The sequence below is a fragment of the Atractosteus spatula genome, chromosome 8, assembly GCF_055471065.1.
Source record: "Atractosteus spatula isolate fAtrSpa1 chromosome 8, fAtrSpa1.hap1, whole genome shotgun sequence".
NCBI classification, from domain to species: Eukaryota; Metazoa; Chordata; class Actinopteri; order Semionotiformes; family Lepisosteidae; genus Atractosteus; species Atractosteus spatula.
Genome location: NC_142713.1, coordinates 24,016,985 through 24,034,739, shown reverse-complemented (window position 1 = coordinate 24,034,739; position 17,755 = coordinate 24,016,985). Strand labels below are relative to the sequence as shown.

At 39.6% G+C, this 17,755-nt stretch overlaps 1 protein-coding gene across 1 annotated transcript in view; it reads right to left on the bottom strand.

The window, feature by feature from the left end:
* LOC148829307 (uncharacterized) overlaps window positions 1-17,755 on the bottom strand; it is a gene marked incomplete at its 5' end in the record, with an annotated part of 111,831 nt that overhangs the window by 13,026 nt on the left and 81,050 nt on the right. Inside the window, 5 exons of the mRNA XM_088922641.1 lie at window positions 339-502; window positions 8,588-8,665; window positions 10,559-10,639; window positions 15,309-15,523; window positions 17,158-17,277. Coding sequence (XP_088778767.1) covers window positions 339-502; window positions 8,588-8,665; window positions 10,559-10,639; window positions 15,309-15,523; window positions 17,158-17,277 — 658 coding nt within the window. The remainder of the gene's footprint in view (window positions 1-338; window positions 503-8,587; window positions 8,666-10,558; window positions 10,640-15,308; window positions 15,524-17,157; window positions 17,278-17,755) is intronic.

The following is a 17,755-nucleotide window of genomic DNA, read 5'->3' as shown; positions in this document are numbered from 1 at the left end:
CAAAACAAGATCAATCTTTATCAATGGATTCTTGTTTTTTTTATTTCAGCTGAGTTTTGAGTAACTTGTTTGGATTAATTCCTTTCTTAATTAGTATGATTTAACATGCTTTCCAGATTTGCTCATTGACCTTTTAAGACTATTTTTTAAAACCGGTGGGAGTGTGGTTCTCTAGGACTACAGCTACTGAACTCTGACACAGATAACAAGAGGCCATTTATAAAAGATATATTTTCACGGTAGAGGAACCATACCTATAGTATAATCTGACCTTCGCATATCCTTAGAAGCATCTGTCCTTCACTGTTTTATCACTAAATAGAAATGCAGTACTCTACCATTCTTCAAGAGGAAATTGGCTCCATGAAGATTGGCCACACACACTGCGCAGAACAGAGGAGTGCAGTGCTCATCATTGAGTTTGTTAACCTCAGCTCCATGGTCCAGTAGTGATGCTAACAGCTCATTCAAAACAGGCCGGAGTGCACAGAGATGTAATGCACTGTGAGGAACAACAGACACATGATTAATCACTGTTTTACATTCAAACTTTGATTCCAGCACTTGGCATTATTCTGTCACTAGTGTACCTTGTCTCTTCCACGTAGCGTTGTTTTCTATGCAGTCAGCCATGAAGGAGGCAGTGCTGTGTGCATGCAGACACTCACTGGGCTCAACAAAACAACCTTGTGAAACTTTATTGTGTGATTTATTACTTGCAAAGAGGCCAATTAATATCTTCTTTAAGCCTCTTTATGTTCTTCCAAGGCCACATTCATGTTTTTTGCATTATTTCATCATTTTCAAATTTCCTAGTTTTTCACAAAAAAATCCTTGCTCTCCATTTGTACTTTATAATTCAGCAAATTGCTGACTGTTTCTCGCATATACTCCAGTAATTACTTCTCCTTATAACTGTTGTTCATTACATGACTTTATCATCAAAAATTCAGTTTTAAGGGAAGTAAAGCATGTAATACTCACACAACATTCTTATATTTACAAACAGTCTGTTTTAAAATACAATTTCCTTGAGCTTGTCAGCTTCAGATTGTTATTTTTTTTGTCATTGTTATTCAGTGGTAAACACAGAGTACATTAAGAAAGAAAAGGAGTTAAAGGAGGTAAAAAACTCATTTTGAAAAATCAACCTTGTTGCACAAACTACTGTATATGGGAATTTGGAACCAACTAAATAACAGCTAAGATGTTGGAGAGTTTATTTTAATAGGGTAAACATCTTAGGTTTATGTAGGTGTGTCATTTTGGAGAGCTACCTTTAGCTGTAGTCTGTTTGAGCTGACATTCAGTGAGAACTGAATTTCAGGACAAAAATGTTTCTTTACCACAGTCTCCCAGATCTCTGAATTATTTAATTAGGGTGAGAGGCCTTTGAAGTTTCTTGACTGAAATTCTCCCTTTATTATCTAATTGAACATATCCACACTGTCATCAGGTGCCAATCTACTTGAAGAGTTGACGCATTCCTTTTACATTGAACAGTAGATAAAGAGAGAAAAATGTAATAATTGCATTCATGAAAAGATGTTGCCTTCAGTAATATACTAAATGTAGACTGACATTGTTTTTGTAATGTTTGCTCAACATACTGTAACAGGAGCTGCTATTCCACTCTAAAAATTGTCTGTCCATTTTAAAGGTTATTATATATACAGTATATAAAAACGTTTTATTTAGTATAAATGACATAAATTAAATGTTAGGTTGAATAAGCTTAATTAAATAAAAGGTAAAACTGTCATGCCCCACACTCTCCCTCGCAAACGACGTTACATTCCCGGAACCTCTGCTTCCCAATCTCATCCCTAATTGAACCCAGCACATTCTCACATGCATCAGATTCCTCAAATTCTCACTCCCTAACCAATCATCCAGTCACACCCCTTTCCTTTCAGTATTTAAACCCCTTTCGCACACCTTCCCACGCTCACTATTGAGAAGCCTTTCTTAGTATTCTCCAGTGTGCGTTTCCAAACCTTTCAACTGATCCCCGTTACGAATCTTCTGCTTCCGCCTCTTGACCTCACCTTCTGGATTTTGTCTTTTGAATTGTTTTTGAATATCTCTCGTTACCGGACCCTCTGCCTCCCTTATCGACCCAGCCTTTGGATTTTGTCTTTTGGATTGTCCCTTTGCTACTCTGCGTCCTGTGGGATTCCGGTCACGCATAAGGATCCTCCTATTCCACGTATAGGTTCCCTGACAGAATAGTGAGCCATATTAAAATGGATCCAGCAGACCAGAGTCAACTTTCTATTCTCCTCGAACACTCCCTGGACCTGCTTACTACGGCAGTCCAGCAACTAGCTGACTACTTTGCACTTCCACCGTCTCCCCCACCTGCAGCTCCTGCTCCTGCACCCCCGCTTCAAACACAAATTAATCTTCTACCCCCTCCCCTCCCGGAAAAACTTGATGGCGACTCCTCCAGTTGTCGGGGCTTTCTGACTCAATGTCAGATGGCTTTCCACATCCGCCCAGACTGCTTCCCCACCGATGAAGAAAGAATTGCTTTTATGGTATCTTGCCTCTGGACAAGCTCTTGAATGGGCTGGACATCTCTCTCGAAACGCTCCTGAGACTACCAACTTCCACCTTTTTCAGACAGCTCTACAATCTGCCTTTGGGCAGTTGCACTCTCACCACCGCATTGTTGCACGCCTCACTTCCCTTACTCAAGGATCTCGCTCTTTTCAGGACTACTCTTCCGAATTCCGTTTTCTGGCTGCTCAACTCGCTTGGGATCACAATGCCCTGATTCACTACTTCCGCCTCGGATTATCTGATGAACTCAAGGATCACGTTGTGCACCTGCCCCTGGACTTCCCATCACTTGACTCCTTCATTTCTCGAGTTTTTGAACTAGAGCTCAGGCTTCAACAGCGAAGGTCGGACAATCGAACCCCTCCCACACCCTCCCAACTGCCTTCCTTCCATAGACTGACCTCTGAGGAGAGAGATTGCCGACTTCGTGAGGGGCGATGCCTTTACTGCGCTTCCCCTGATCACCTCCGAGCCGCCTGCCCCGGTCGCCCTCCTCGCTCCTATCCACCCGCTGTTATGGCCAGTGTCACTTCTTCCTCTCCCAGATCCGGACTCTTTCTCCCAGCCACCCTGTCATGGACTACTGGACAGACCTCTCTCTCTGCTTTTGTTGACTCGGGCTCCGAAGAGAACTTCCTAGACTCTGGACTCGCTTCGTCCTGGAATATTCCCCGGTTGCCAGTCACCCAGCCCATTCGGCTCCTCACTCTTGATGGCTCCCCCATCTCCCCTGGTCTGGTGAAGTGGCAGACCCCTCCCCTCACTCTTCGCATCGGCGCCACCCACCAGGAAGTAATTTGGTTCTTTCTCATTCAATCCCCTTCTCACCCATTGGTTCTTGGTTTCCCTTGGTTACAGATTCACAACCCACACATCTCCTGGTCACAAAGGGAACTCACAGCCTGGGGTTCCCATTGCCTTTCGCATTGTCAGCTTCCGCAGAAAGTTTCCGTCTCCTGCATATCTCAAGATAACCTCCCCAATATCCCTTCCCAGTACTCAGATCTACACCTAGCCTTCAGTAAACAGAAGGCCCTATCCCTCCCGCCTCATCGCCCATCTGACTGTCCTATAGACCTAATTCCAGGGGTTCTACCCCCTAAGGGCCATGTCTATTCACTCTCCAACAAGGAGACTCAGGGTATGGAAGATTATATCCAGGAGTCCTTGGAATCTGGTTTCATCCGCCCCTCTTCCTCACCTGCCTGCGCCAATTTTTTTTTTGTTAAAAAAGAAAGACGGCTCTCTCAGACCCTGCATTGATTATCGCGGTCTGAATAACATAACTATCAAGAACAGTTATCCCCTTCCTCTGATTTCATCAGCTTTGGAATCACTCCGGGGCGCCACTATTTTTTCTAAATTGGATCTCCGCGGTGCTTATAATTTGATCCGCATTCGGGAGGGTGACGAATGCAAGACGGCATTCATTACTACCCACGGTCATTATGAATACCAAGTAATGCCGTTTGGACTGGTTAATGCTCCTGCTGTCTTTCAGGGGTTCATGAATGACATCTTTAGGGATATCTTGCACAAATATGCCCTGGTATACCTGGATGATATTCTAATCTTTTCCCGAAGTCCCCAGGAGCATGTCTCTCATGTGCACGAGGTTCTTCATCGTTTGATTCAGAACAAACTCTACGCCAAATTGGAAAAGTGTACTTTCCATGTTACCAGAATCCACTTCCTTGGCTACATCCTCTCCTCCCCTGGGCTGAGTATGCCCATAACTCTCTCTTCCTCCACCACTGGGATGTCTCCCTTCTATTGCTCTCTAGGATACCAACCCTCTCTTCTCCCGGACTCTATCCCCGATTCGGATATTCCCTGCCTCCAGACACGCCTCACTTTCCTCAAGAGGATTTGGAGACAAGCCAGATCCACCCTCCTGAAGACCTCCTTGCGGCAGAAGACCACCGCTGACCGTCATCGACGACCTGTGCCCAGACTACGACGAGGACAGTTTGTCTGGCTGTCTAAGAGAAACTTACCCCTTAGACAGCCTTCACATAAGTTGGGACCCCGTTATATTGGACCTTTTCGCATCCTCTCCCAGCTCACCCCTGTAACCTATCGTCTTGCTCTTCCTCCAACTCTCAGGGTGCACCCCTCTTTCCATGTCTCTCTCCTGAAACCCTACCACAGATCCCCCCTCTCCCGGCCTCGGCCACCCCCACCCCCACCACGACTCATTGACGGTCTACCTTCCTACACGGTCAATAAGATCTTGGATGCCCGCTGGCTCCGAGGTCGCCGACAATTTCTAGTCGACTGGGAGGGCTATGGTCCTGAGGAACGTTCCTGGGTCTGTGAGAAAGATATTTTGGATCGCAGCCTCATCGATGACTTCGTTCGTACTCGCTCTCTGGGGTCGTCAGGAGCCGACTCTAAAGTGGGGGGGTACTGTCACGCCCCACACTCTCCCTCGCAAACGACGTTACATTCCCAGAACCTCTGCTTCCCAATCTCATCCCTGATTGAACCCAGCACATTCTCACATGCATCAGATTCCTCAAATTCTCACTCCCTAACCAATCATCCAATCACACCCCTTTCCTTTCAGTATTTAAACCCCCTTCGCACACCTTCCCACGCTCACTATTGAGAAGCCTTTCTTAGTATTCTCAAGTGCGCGTTTCCAAACCTTTCGACTGATCCCCCGTTACGAATCTTCTGCTTCCGCCTCTTGACCTCGCCTTCTGGATTTTGTCTTTTGAATTGTTTTTGAATATCTCTCGTTACCGGACCCTCTGCCTCCCTTATCAACCCAGCCTTTGGATTTTGTCTTTTGGATTGTCCCTTTGCTACTCTGCGTCCTGTGGGATTCCGGTCACGCATAAGGATCCTCCTATTCCACGTATAGGTTCCCTGACAAAAACTCTGTAGCCTACAAGCATATTTCCAAGAAATCTAATTGGTACCTTCAAAATACCAAAGTAAGTTGAAAATGGTGATCTCAGCTTAGCTTTGACAGAATAAGGGGAAGGCAATTCTAGTCTTTGAGTGCCGAGCTTGTTTCTGCTTTTCATTCTGCTTGCACTTCAATGACATAATTGACAGAAATAAGTGGATAAGAAGCCAAATCATTTGTGTTAATCAGGTGTTAATTTAAAGGGTACTTATCCAACCTGCAGGAGCCTGGCACTGAAGGACCAGGATTGACTATCTCTGAACTAATTATCTTAATCACTGACTCCAGGAAGTCACTTGGATAGCTTGTTTTCATGCAAATACTTAATCAGAATAAGAAATTCCTGAATTAACCATTTTTTTCAGACTGTGAATAATTTGGATTCTGAGGAACATGGTGAAACTTAGGATAAACAGGTCAGTAGTTACTGTACAATTAATGTGCATGAGTTTTTAGTCATTCCTGTGTTACATTTTCACATTAAACAATATATACACCCATCTTTTTTCTACCTGCTTTATTCAGTACAGGGCCAAATGGGAGCCAGACTTTATCCAGCGAGCAACAGGTGGAAGGGGAGATACACCCCTCGGATGGGATGCTAAACCATCACAGGGCACACACAGACACAGAAACGCACACACTCACACTAAAGCCAGTGTCTTCCAGAATGTCCTATAGTGTGGTGACCAAAATGGTACACAATATTCTAAATCTGACTTTACTAGTGCACTAGTGTATGCAGTTTCAACATATCATCTCTTGTTTATCACCAGTTGACTTGGCACAGGAATCCGAGAATTCAGAAACATTTAAACTGGAATGAGGATTATAGGAGAAAAATGGAAGAGGGGAAACACCAAAGCTAATTGAAAAGGAAATTATATGGCAAATAAAGACCAAGGGGGAACTAAAGAGAAAAAAATAATTACAGTAAGTGCTAGGAGTATTAGACACAATTTACATGAGATAGTAGATAGTAACTATGACATAACCAGGGACTTATGATGTTACTGGAATCACAGAAATCTGGCTAACCAATATTGACGTAGAAGAGTGTAACATTAGTGAATACACTCTGTTGCCACAATAAATGTATTAAAAAGATCCCTCAGGTTCAGGAACCTATGCTACCGTACAAGAATCAAGAATCCCTGAATCTTTGTGGGTCAGACTAATAAAAAATTATAAATTTCAAATGTATAGTGTTAGAAGTATGCTTTAAGCCACCAAATGCAGATGTTGAAGCAGTAGACATAGATAATGACAGCTTTCTTACCCAATTTGCCAGATAGCTTACTAGAGAAAATGCTTGTATAGATCTTTTCTTTCAAAACAATCAGGACAGAGTAAAGTGAACGGCGAACCATTAGGAGAAATTGCATGCCTTGAGTATATTTTGAAACTGCACAGGCTGAATCAAAAGCAGAAGTTTCCAGTTTCCAGGAAGCAGACTTTTAAAGACTGAGTGACAGTTTAAGAAAAGCAAAATAGGATAGGACAGATATGAAATCAGTGAAAAACAGATGGCAGCTTTCTAGATTCTATTTAAAGCACAGAACAAATTTGTTCCAAAAGTGAATGAAAAGCTGAAAACCTGTATCCAACAAATCAATCAGAAAGATATAAGGGAAAAAAGGTACTAGTTAAAGAAAGATAGTATAATGTAATGAAAACACAGGTAAAAAAAAGGATATCAGGAAGGCCAAGCAATAGAATTAAAGTGAATATTGTAATGGGGACTAAAATAAATAACAAGTTATTTCAGTAATACAACAGCAAAAGTGCCATCAAGGATGAAGTAAAATATATCCAGAATAAAAATGGTATCCTTCCAGACAATGAAAGAGAAATGGCTCATGTACTAAACAAGTAGTTCACTCAAGTATTCACTAAGGAAGATGTCAATGACATGCCTCAATAAATCCCCAGGGTTTAATAGTATCTTATCTAATATACTCAAAAGAAATGTGAGATCTTATTCAGAAGCCATTGAGTCAGCTTTAAGAACAATAACTTAAGACAGGGATAAGACACAGAGACTGGAGAATTACTAATATAAAACCCATCCATAAAAAGAGTAAGAAAATTGAACCAAATAATTACAAACTGTTAAGTCTGACTTCTATTACATATACTGCACTCTACGGTAATGAAAATTATTATAATAAATAAACTAGAGGATCACCTATGAAAGTAATATTCATTGAAAAAGTCGGCATGGATTTAGAAATCGTAAATCTTGCCTGTCCAACCTGTTACGAGTTCTTTGAACAAAAGTAATGGATACACATAGGGCATATGATAAAATTTCCCATAAGTGACTAATTCTCAATTTGCAGGTGGTAATTTAGATTTAGAAATTATTACATAGTAATAGTAACATAGTAATGTAATGAAATTAAAACAGGAAAATAACTTACATTACATTGCAGTTTCAGATTACCTGACCTGTTGTCAGGAAAGGAATTAAAGCTCAGACTTAAAATCACAGACAGGATGGTAACAATATGATGTTCAACTTGCGGGACTCCAATCAGAAGTTAATTAAAAAGACAGACTGCTGTGGTGTAGTTGTGGCCTCTCACACTCTGCAGATCACCACATGAAGCTAATGGTTTACAAACAGGATAAACCCTGGAGAGTCTACTTTATTACATCGCCGTCTTTCAAAACTTGACCTTCACACAGTTTGAGTTCTAGGCACATTTAAGAGCCCTAGTTTAAAAATGCCACTTCTATTCAGGGATAAATGTGTCTATGCCAAATATAATAAAGAAGCTGGAAAATTAACAGATGGGCATATGTAAAGAGAATTTAGCTTCGATATTTTGTTCTGTTTTAGAAGATAAAGAATCATACAATTCATCCTGTGAAAGACATGCTTTTGTCTGAATATTTGTGTTCCATGGAGCCATGAGAATGAATATACAGTACTTGCAAGTGTATACAGTATAATGTTTTTGCTGGTCTTTACAAAAAGGATATGAATAGTGACTATACAGATGCTTTTTGCACCAATTTCCTAAAACAGCCATTAACACTTTTAGATTTTTTCAACAACAGTACAGTATAATACAGTGATAAAGCATGCACGTACTGTACCTGTCTCCTCCTGTATACACAGCATTGACATCAACTCCAGTTTTAATGAGGAACTCCAGACATTTGACTTTCTCATTACTAAAATACAAAAATAAATACTTTTATTAAAAGAAAAGACAACAATCTTAACCATGTTTTTCCTACATCAAAAAAAGATGTTGCTTAAAACATAAAAATACAACATGGTATAAAATGAATCTAAAAAAAATCTGAAAGTTAGTCTGCTGTTGGTCATACTGAATGTTTTCTTTTTATTGGTGAGCAAGTAAGTGTGTGACAAAATGACCACCTGCCTAGCATGATTTCTTATGCTTATTGATCACAGTTTTGTTAAGATCAGTATTGCCCTCAATGGAGACCAATACTCTCCTTTAGAATTCAGTTTTGGCCCAAAAACATAGATACAGGACAAAGTTTCAAGCAAACTATTGTGACACTCCAATATGAACCAATAGCTCCCAGGAATACAGTAAAATATTTTAGGAGACATATAGTACAGTAATAGCCTCATGAAAGTTTTTGCAATAGCTTTCAGCTTTCAGCGAAAGGCTGTAAACCAACTAATCAAAATAAAATTCTAATAGTCATATAAAATTGCTATACATATAATTACAGCATAAACCTTATTATTAAAGTTTAGACAGAGTATACTGTACAGCTACTTTAAAGAAGCACATGGTTTCTGTCAGAAGCCACGTATCAATATTAATAAAGAAAGATGCAGAAGGTGACATTGTGTCACTTTCAAGCACTTCTGATAACAGTATATTTTTACAAAACATAAAATGATACTATTTTCTGGGTAAAGAAACCTAAACAGGTTGTGTTGTTAATTTCCATTCATTAATTTCCCATATATTCCCTCCAGCATATCATGGGTCTGCCCCGGGCTCTCTTCCAACTCGGCTGTGCCCAGTACACCCCAACCAGGAGCCACCAGGTGGGAATTCTCACCAGATGCCCAAACCACTTCAACTGGCTCCTCTCCATCCAGAGGAGCAGTGACTCTATTCCAGAATCCTCTTGGATTGCTGATCTCCACACTGTCATGGAGAGTAAGCCCAGCAGCCCAATGGTGAAACCTTTCTTACCTTGTACCCACAATCTCTTTCTTCTGGTCACTATCCATAGCTTGTGACTGTCACGGATGTCTGAAGGGACGAACCGTGGAATGGCAGAAGAGCAAAAAAGACCCTATGCGTAGCGACGAGACAGGGGTTAGCCCAGGCTCAGCTGTTCAGGAAATGCCGTATAGAAACCTATGCCCTCAGGTAGCGGATGTGGGGCGACCTGATGCTAGGCAGGTTTCAGGACATCCAAACCTCAATGCTGAGCGAGGAGCAGAGCAGAAGCAGGAAGTAAATAGGCTACACAACAAGACACACCAGAAAGACATAAATAATCACAGGGAACTAGGAACAGGAGAGAAGTAGAGCGCCCTCTAGGTGTACTGGGCGTGACAGTACCCCCCCCCCCCCCCCCTTTAAGGGCGGCTCCTAACACCCAAAAAAAGAGTTGCACAGCACAGCGGGGGAGGAAAAACCTCATTTAACTGAAAGGAAACCTCCGGGAGTCCACGGCTGAGAGCTACCCCCTCCTCCGGGGTAAAAAACCTTTATTGAGTAGAGGAACAGAGGGTCGGACTGGGCTCCGGAGGAACAAGACAAAAAAAAAACAGATTGAACAAGCAAAAAGTCACGAACAACGAAAATAAACTCGGACGGAACAGGGGAACAAATAACACATAAGGGCATGGAAGCCAGACCAGGAGGCATGGGAGCCCGGAACATGGAAGCAGCAGGGGGCGTGGAAGCCTGGAACACAGAAGCAGCAGGGGGTGTGGAAGCCCAGAACACGGAAGCAGCAGGGGACGTGGTAGCCCAGGACAGAGACAGCAGCAGGAAAACTACATTGGAAGTTTATAAAAAAAACCTCCTCCTCACAATTCCCAACCCAATTACTGATGCATACATGGCAATCTCCTCCTGAAGCAATCCGTGCAGCAATTCTTCTTGCTCTGCAGGTTTGAAAGTAAAGCTCCTTGCAGCAAGCCTGAAATAGCAGAGAGGGTAGAGAGAGATAACAATGATATATTAGCTTAACTCTCCAGCTCCTGCAGCATTATTCAGTTGAGATTTTAATGGGCTGCAGCCATGTTTTCAAATGATTTACAGAACTTCTAACAATGCATGTGCTTACCTACCTTCTTTGTTTTATTTTGATTAGCATAATCATTCATGAAAGGCTCCTAGCCTTCAACAATCTTATCTGTCACTTGACAAAACTGAAAAAGAATAAGCAACATCCAAAGGCAACTCACCCTCCTTCCATCAAACAAACACGAAAATTATAGGATTGTATAGGGTGTTTGAATCTAAATCTTTATGAACACCTGCAAAATGAACTCCAGGGAAGAGTTTTCAGGTAAAACAAAGGATCCCTGACACATGAAGAATAGTAGCTTCTTAGCACTGAAAGGAATTTGCTCTTGGTGTCAACGTCAAACTAAATAAAAACAAAATAAACAGAAAAAAAATGTAACAGACAATGTCCAGTATTAAACTAATAAGCTAAGTGCCGAAAATGAAAGATAAAAGAGACAATTCTATAAAATGTCATCATTTTTTCCCTGCAGCAAGTTAACCTTTAAAAAATCATTAAGCCATAAGCATTTTCTTTTAATATGATAACCATTTTGCTTTTCCGATTATGTTTGACGCAAATACATACAAGCTATCTATTTTAGCAAGTTTTGATAAACCAGTGCATTTTTCATAGTTTTACCAAGCAGTATTTCCAAGGTTGGTCCTGAAAGGTTTTTGTTGCTATGCAACCACCAAGTTGTGCTATTTTTTAATAGTCAGTTTTTAATGAAGCACAAGAAAAACATTTAGAAACACTGGACAATAGTCTTATCACTTCTCATGCTTCACACGTAGAGTGCATGCACTATGAACTTGCCAGTCAATAAAAAGTCATCTCAGATGACCTGACAACAGCTGAATAAATGCAATTATATTTTAAGGGATAGCATATACATATATTTATTTACAAACTGCTTGCTGTACTTGTTATTTTAAAGTCCACCTACAACATTGATTCACACTTTTCAATTGAAAGTAACTGGTTCCAGGACAAATAACTACTCATCCTGCAGAAGTTTGAAATGTTACTCATGTATTAAACAATTAAAGATAAGATAAGATCACTTGATTGGCCATATACAATTTCTTGTATTAGAAATTTGTCTTTTCGCATACCCCAACTTGCTCTCCATGAGACACACAGACAAGGAGAGAAGCTTGGGATCAGAGCACAGGGTCAGTCATTTAAATTAAAGTGTTACATCAAATATCATTATGAATGTATATAATGTTATTTACATTTTAAATAGTGATTACACAGGTTTACTGATTTTTTAGTAATATTATTACTTAGAATAATAAAATACACAACTCAAATTAATTCATGTAATTATCTGAGTTGAGAAGAAAATGCCAAAATGCAATGAATAAGAATCTCTCTATATATACTGTATATACACTACATATATTCAAAAGATATAATTTAATTCATTCTGGAACAGTGAAAGATATGACCATACTCATTTAAGTAATTAAGATTGCCTCGATACTATCAACATTGTTGATGGTGGTCTGTCTTTGAGAGAAATAGCCTGGGGAATTAAATTTTCTGCTTCAACAATCATCCAACTAGTTAAAATTGGGAAATTAGCTCAATGAGAGACAGGCAACATCCTGGAAAAAAAGGTCACCACACCAGTCCAAGACCAGTACAGTACATCTGTCTGATCCATTTAGCAAATTTTCAAGCTACACAAGACGTTTTAGGAAATTCTAGGAATAAATAACCAACACACCATCAGAATGAGTGCAGCACACAGTCTGCTTGACAATAGTCTGCATATTTAGAGACCACTCAGTTGTAACATGTTGACAGCTAAGAGAGAAAATCAGCATCTTCTATTGTCCAGAGAACATTGCGGTGGTGGCAGAGAGAATACTAGAGTATTTTATGCACTGAAGAATTCAATTTTTTTCTCTTGACAGATCTGTAGAATATGGTGTGAGCAGACATGTTTAGCATTATGCTTAGGAAGTGGTACAGTAGCTGTTGGGTGGGGGTGGTGTTGAAATTTTATTGATGAATGGAGAACTATCCTTTAATACAAGAATGTCTTTGCTGCAGTTCGAAGATGACTTTAGTGCTGAGCAATTCATTGATAAACACATTTCCCATTTTTACAAGCAAAAAATCTGGAATTCTAGAATTATTAAGGCCAATACAGCACCACACAGTGCTAGGACTACAATGGCATGACTTCAAGAGAACAATGCTGAGCTCTCACTGTGACTAGCTTTTAACCATGACTTCAGTCCAACAGAATATCTGTGATACCGACTTGTTAATTACATAAAAAAATGAGCACTGCAAGTCTTTGGCAGCTGCTGCTGTAAAGGAAGGCTAACATCCTACTACAGTATATCCAGAGATTGATCAGGTCAGTGCTTTAAAATTGTCAAGATGTGTTAATGCTCAGAGAGGTTAAAAATGATCCTTTGATTTATACTTTATTTTTTTTTATTTCTGCTTATAACATTTGATTAAATCAGACTTGAATGTTGCCTTAATTTTGCGCATCAGTATATATATAGAATGGAAAAAAGAAACGCAACACCTCCTCCTCCATATTCTAGCCCTCCCATCTGCAACAAACAGGGTGAAGAGTGACTCATCTGTGGAGAGGACCAGAAGAGGACCAGATGCCACAGCTGTCAAATCTATCGTAGCCTCGGTCTGGCCCAAGTCAGTCGGGTGTGACGTATAGGAGGTGTGAGCAGAGGACCTCTGACAGGTCACCTTGCTCTAAGACCAGCAGCATGGATCCTCACTGTCCTGTCACTGATGCGGGCATTGCGTCTGCTGGCAGTTTCAGCAGCGGTACGGGTGGCAGATCTGAAACAATCTCTCAGATGGACCAGTCTGATGTGTCGGTCCTGCTCTGGTGTGCTCATTCGAGGGCGACCGAATCTTGGACTGTCATCTGTCCTGCCGGTCTGCTGAAACCTTCTCTGCAGTCGGGACACAGTGGAGCGGTTTACATGCCTGCAGCATGCCAATGGCTCTCTCCCTTGCATCTGGTGACATTAGAGGCATTATGGAATGCACAGAAAACTGACTGAGTGTGGCCTTTTTCTTGCAGTGACCTAAGCCTTGAATTAAGGCATTTTTAAAGGTGATCTAATCAGGCATTGTTTCACCTGGACCTCGTTGGGTAAAATTGCACCTAACAAACTTTCGTATGATTGGCAAGTTGCAGTGCCTCACTGCACAAGCTGTGCATAACTATAACTATAGTATTCTCATTCCAGAAAATGTTGCGTTTCTTTTTTCCATCAGTATATACAGTATACAGTGCTGTTAGTAAACAAAGATGTGCTACATAAAAGTGATCCAAAGTAGTCAGTATAGCACAGCAGATACAGTGGTATATCCCATAATTCCCAGATACTGCAAAAAAACAATGAGCATATTGCTGTTCTTCAATATGCAGTGTAGAAGTTTGGCAAAAGTGGCATTAAAAGAGGCATGGCCCTTGTCATTGTTATATACCTCTGACATGTCAGACAAACTCAAGGGTTTATCATCAGTGGTTGAAGAATGGAAAAAAAACAGGAAGTACAACTCAGTAGGATATGAGAAGCATCTGAACAGCTGCCCTAATCTCATGCAGAATTACATTAACTGCTGATGATTATGTGGTCTCATCCCCACCTTTCTGGAACAATCCACACAAACGTGGCTCTGGTTAGTGGAAGAAGGTCAAGAAAAACCAGGTCTCCACTGCAAGTGGTGCTAATCAACCAGTACGTGTCCTACCCTCTGGACCAGAAATGAAAAAAAAAGCCAAAACTAGACTAGGCAAAATATGCTGTAGTAGGTACCATTCTTCAGATTAAATGATGACAAGATTCCGACTACTTGTTCACTAAAGATCCCTTTTCAAAAGAATAGGGGTATTAATCTTAATATAACCGCAAAATCCTACACTGGGCTTATACTGTATAAGCTGGGCTTTCTGATGCTCTGCCTTTGGTTACTCACTTCTCTAAGTGATCTGCTGTTGGCACATCATACAGTATAGTATAATGGTAAATAATATCTGCTGTGCATCAGGGGGGTGTTGCACTTGGTGAGTGATATGGGGCCCCTACCATATGTAACACACAATGTGAACTGTTGGGACAAAAAGCACTACATAAAAGTAATATATAGCCTAGTTGAATGTTATTTATAAATTAATGAAATGCTATTGGATTAAATCATCATTATTGTAATCTAGTGCAATTGTTCCTGCAATTTGATGTAGCTGTAATTTTGCTGTAAGTTAGCTGAGCCACAAGATTCTTTAATATGTTGTTAAGGCAGCATGTAATAGCTCTGAAAAGATCAAAATATTTTAACATTAGAGAATGGCTTTTGTAGTCAGCCCTAGCATCTTTGTATTTCACTATTATTTTTTAAAAATATTTAGATTTCATAATGAATTCCACTGTATTTGTCAATAGAGTTTTTTTTTAAATGATACCTCTTTATATTTTGAAGCAAAGCAATTTCCTTGCAGTTATCTGCAGACATACACCTACGCAGCAATGAGAGGTGAGTGTCACCCTTATTAAGGATTAAAAAAGTACCTTACCATTCCGCACATTGTAAATGGCCATTTGCAACTGACAGGTACAGAAGGCTTGGGGAGTTCCTTGTCTTGGTATGCACGATATTCCTTTGGAATTGTCCATCACTATCATACTGCATTAAGAGATTAATCACATCCATTCTGCCTTGGATTGCAGCACAGTGGATAGGAAGCAAACCTTTCTTGTTTGGCTTTGCTGGTTTAGTTGTGTGAGAAAGCTAAACAAAAAGTAAATCACAATCAGAAGTAGTTTGATGAGAATTTCTCTTTACCATAGCCATCAGATAAGGTCATAACTGCTCAGTGGGTTCAGTCAAACATACTAATTATGGTTTTGACCAATTGGTCACTAAAGATCCCAGGACACTTTTTTTAAAGAATAGAGGTGTTGACCTCTTTGTCCTGGCTAAGTCCCCCTTTGGTTTTGAACACTCTGGCCTTCCTAAATTTCACCCTTAATTCAAATGGTGAAGCCTATACACCACATAGCTTAAAATACCAGCAGTTTAGAATTAGATTTTTGTTTAGGTAGCCTGAAAGTCAAGTCATTTCTATGGATGAATATCACCATTTCCACTTTTTACTGAGCAGAAATATAATTTGGTTTCCCTTTCATGTACTCCCTACTTTCTTTTTAAAACTGAGAAGCATTCTACATTTTACCACAAACTTTAACATTTATACTCTTCAACAATGGAAATGTACTGTAGGCATTATGGAAAATCTTTCTGTAGCTCTTCATGTAAAATGTCTACAGTGTATTATATTTGAAGTTACGCCTTTTCATTTCAGTTTCATGTTTTTATGTATCTTGAGACATGAAGAGAAGTTGTAAAATGGAAGGAACATAACATAACAGAAAACTGTTTAAGTTTAGTTTAAAAAACACAGAACAGCCGAGGCCTAAACGTGTCTTTATATTTTGCAAGTAATGTACATAAATCCATTGTGCATAAAAAAACATGTAAAAAGTGAGCATAGTTGTACAAGAAAAGATCCTTATTAGATCACACACTAAACATGTGAGAGATACCTGAACCAAACAAGTAAACTAAAACCAGGATTGAATTAGGATAGTTTTAAGGGACATTATTATTTTTATTAACAGAAAAAAATATTGTGATCATGAATACAGTATTGACAGATATTTCTGAAAATGTATAGAAATCTAAAGTGAGATGTAAGGTGACTTAAACTAGATTGAATGCAGTTTTCAGTTGAACTGCATGCATTGAAATAAAGAATAAAATTAATTTATCTCTGAATAGTACATATTCTGGATTTGTATATTACAGTTGCAAGATATTGCAGGAAAGATTTCTACTGTTCGACGACTACAACTGAATTCTTAATCAATCCATCACATGATTCGGGTCTGTTTTGTGACAAAATTTCTACCGGAAAGCAGTTTCAGTGAACATACAGTACACGTGAGAGCATAGCTCTGTAAATACAGTGGAACCACTCAATGAGCCGTTTGTTTGACTTTATTGTTTGACCCTGTCATTGAGAAATGGTATTCTGGGAAAATTGTATACAATGTGGAATGGTTATAATCCACATTGGTACAGTATGAAGTCCAACATACAATACAATATGAACAACTTATCGTTTTTTGTTGTTGTTGACTAGTTGTTATCTGAAGTATGGGTGGGTGACCTTTTTGAAATTTGGAAAAATGAAATACCTCTAGATGTCTGGCTGTATTATAAAATGGACTCTTGAAAATTGATTTCACTTATGCACGACATTATTCTGAACTTAGACAGAAGGACAGATTGATCAAGTCAATTTCTTATCACACTGACTAAAATAAAGTTGAGTTTCCTCAGAATTACTTGTAATAGCTTACCAGAAGTCTTACACAATCCAACTTAGTGTCCTTGCCTGGTTCCCCATAGCATACAACATGTGTTGGAGTATTACCATCATCATCTTTTCTGTTTATGTCAGCTCCCCGATCTATCAGAAACTGAAAGAAAGTCAGATTGTCTTTATTTTCAGAGTTATAGTAACATAAAATGTATATATAACCTACAGTATATAACATACAGTATTTATATGTGTAGGAACATAAATATAGAATTCCAAAACAGCATTGATGTTCCAAACATCTTCTTTCTTTCTCAGACCTTCTTGATTTAAGGCACACTCAATTGGTCTAGAAAATGAAGAGTTGAAGAACAGTAAAGGCCTTTCTATTTGAATTTAAGTTCTACATTAGAAGAACATCTGCCCAGAAATGGATAACATTTTTCTTGTTATTAGTTTGCAATTAAAAAAAAACAAGCTAAACAAAAGCTTGCTCAGGATTTTGGCTTTTGGTCTATTAGAAGAACAAATGGGCTTTGCAGGTACAGTAGAGTTTGGTAAATGTGTGAATTGAAACACTAATCCATCACAACCTCTTTAGAAATCTAACATAACTTTAGTTTGATACCATTTTGCAA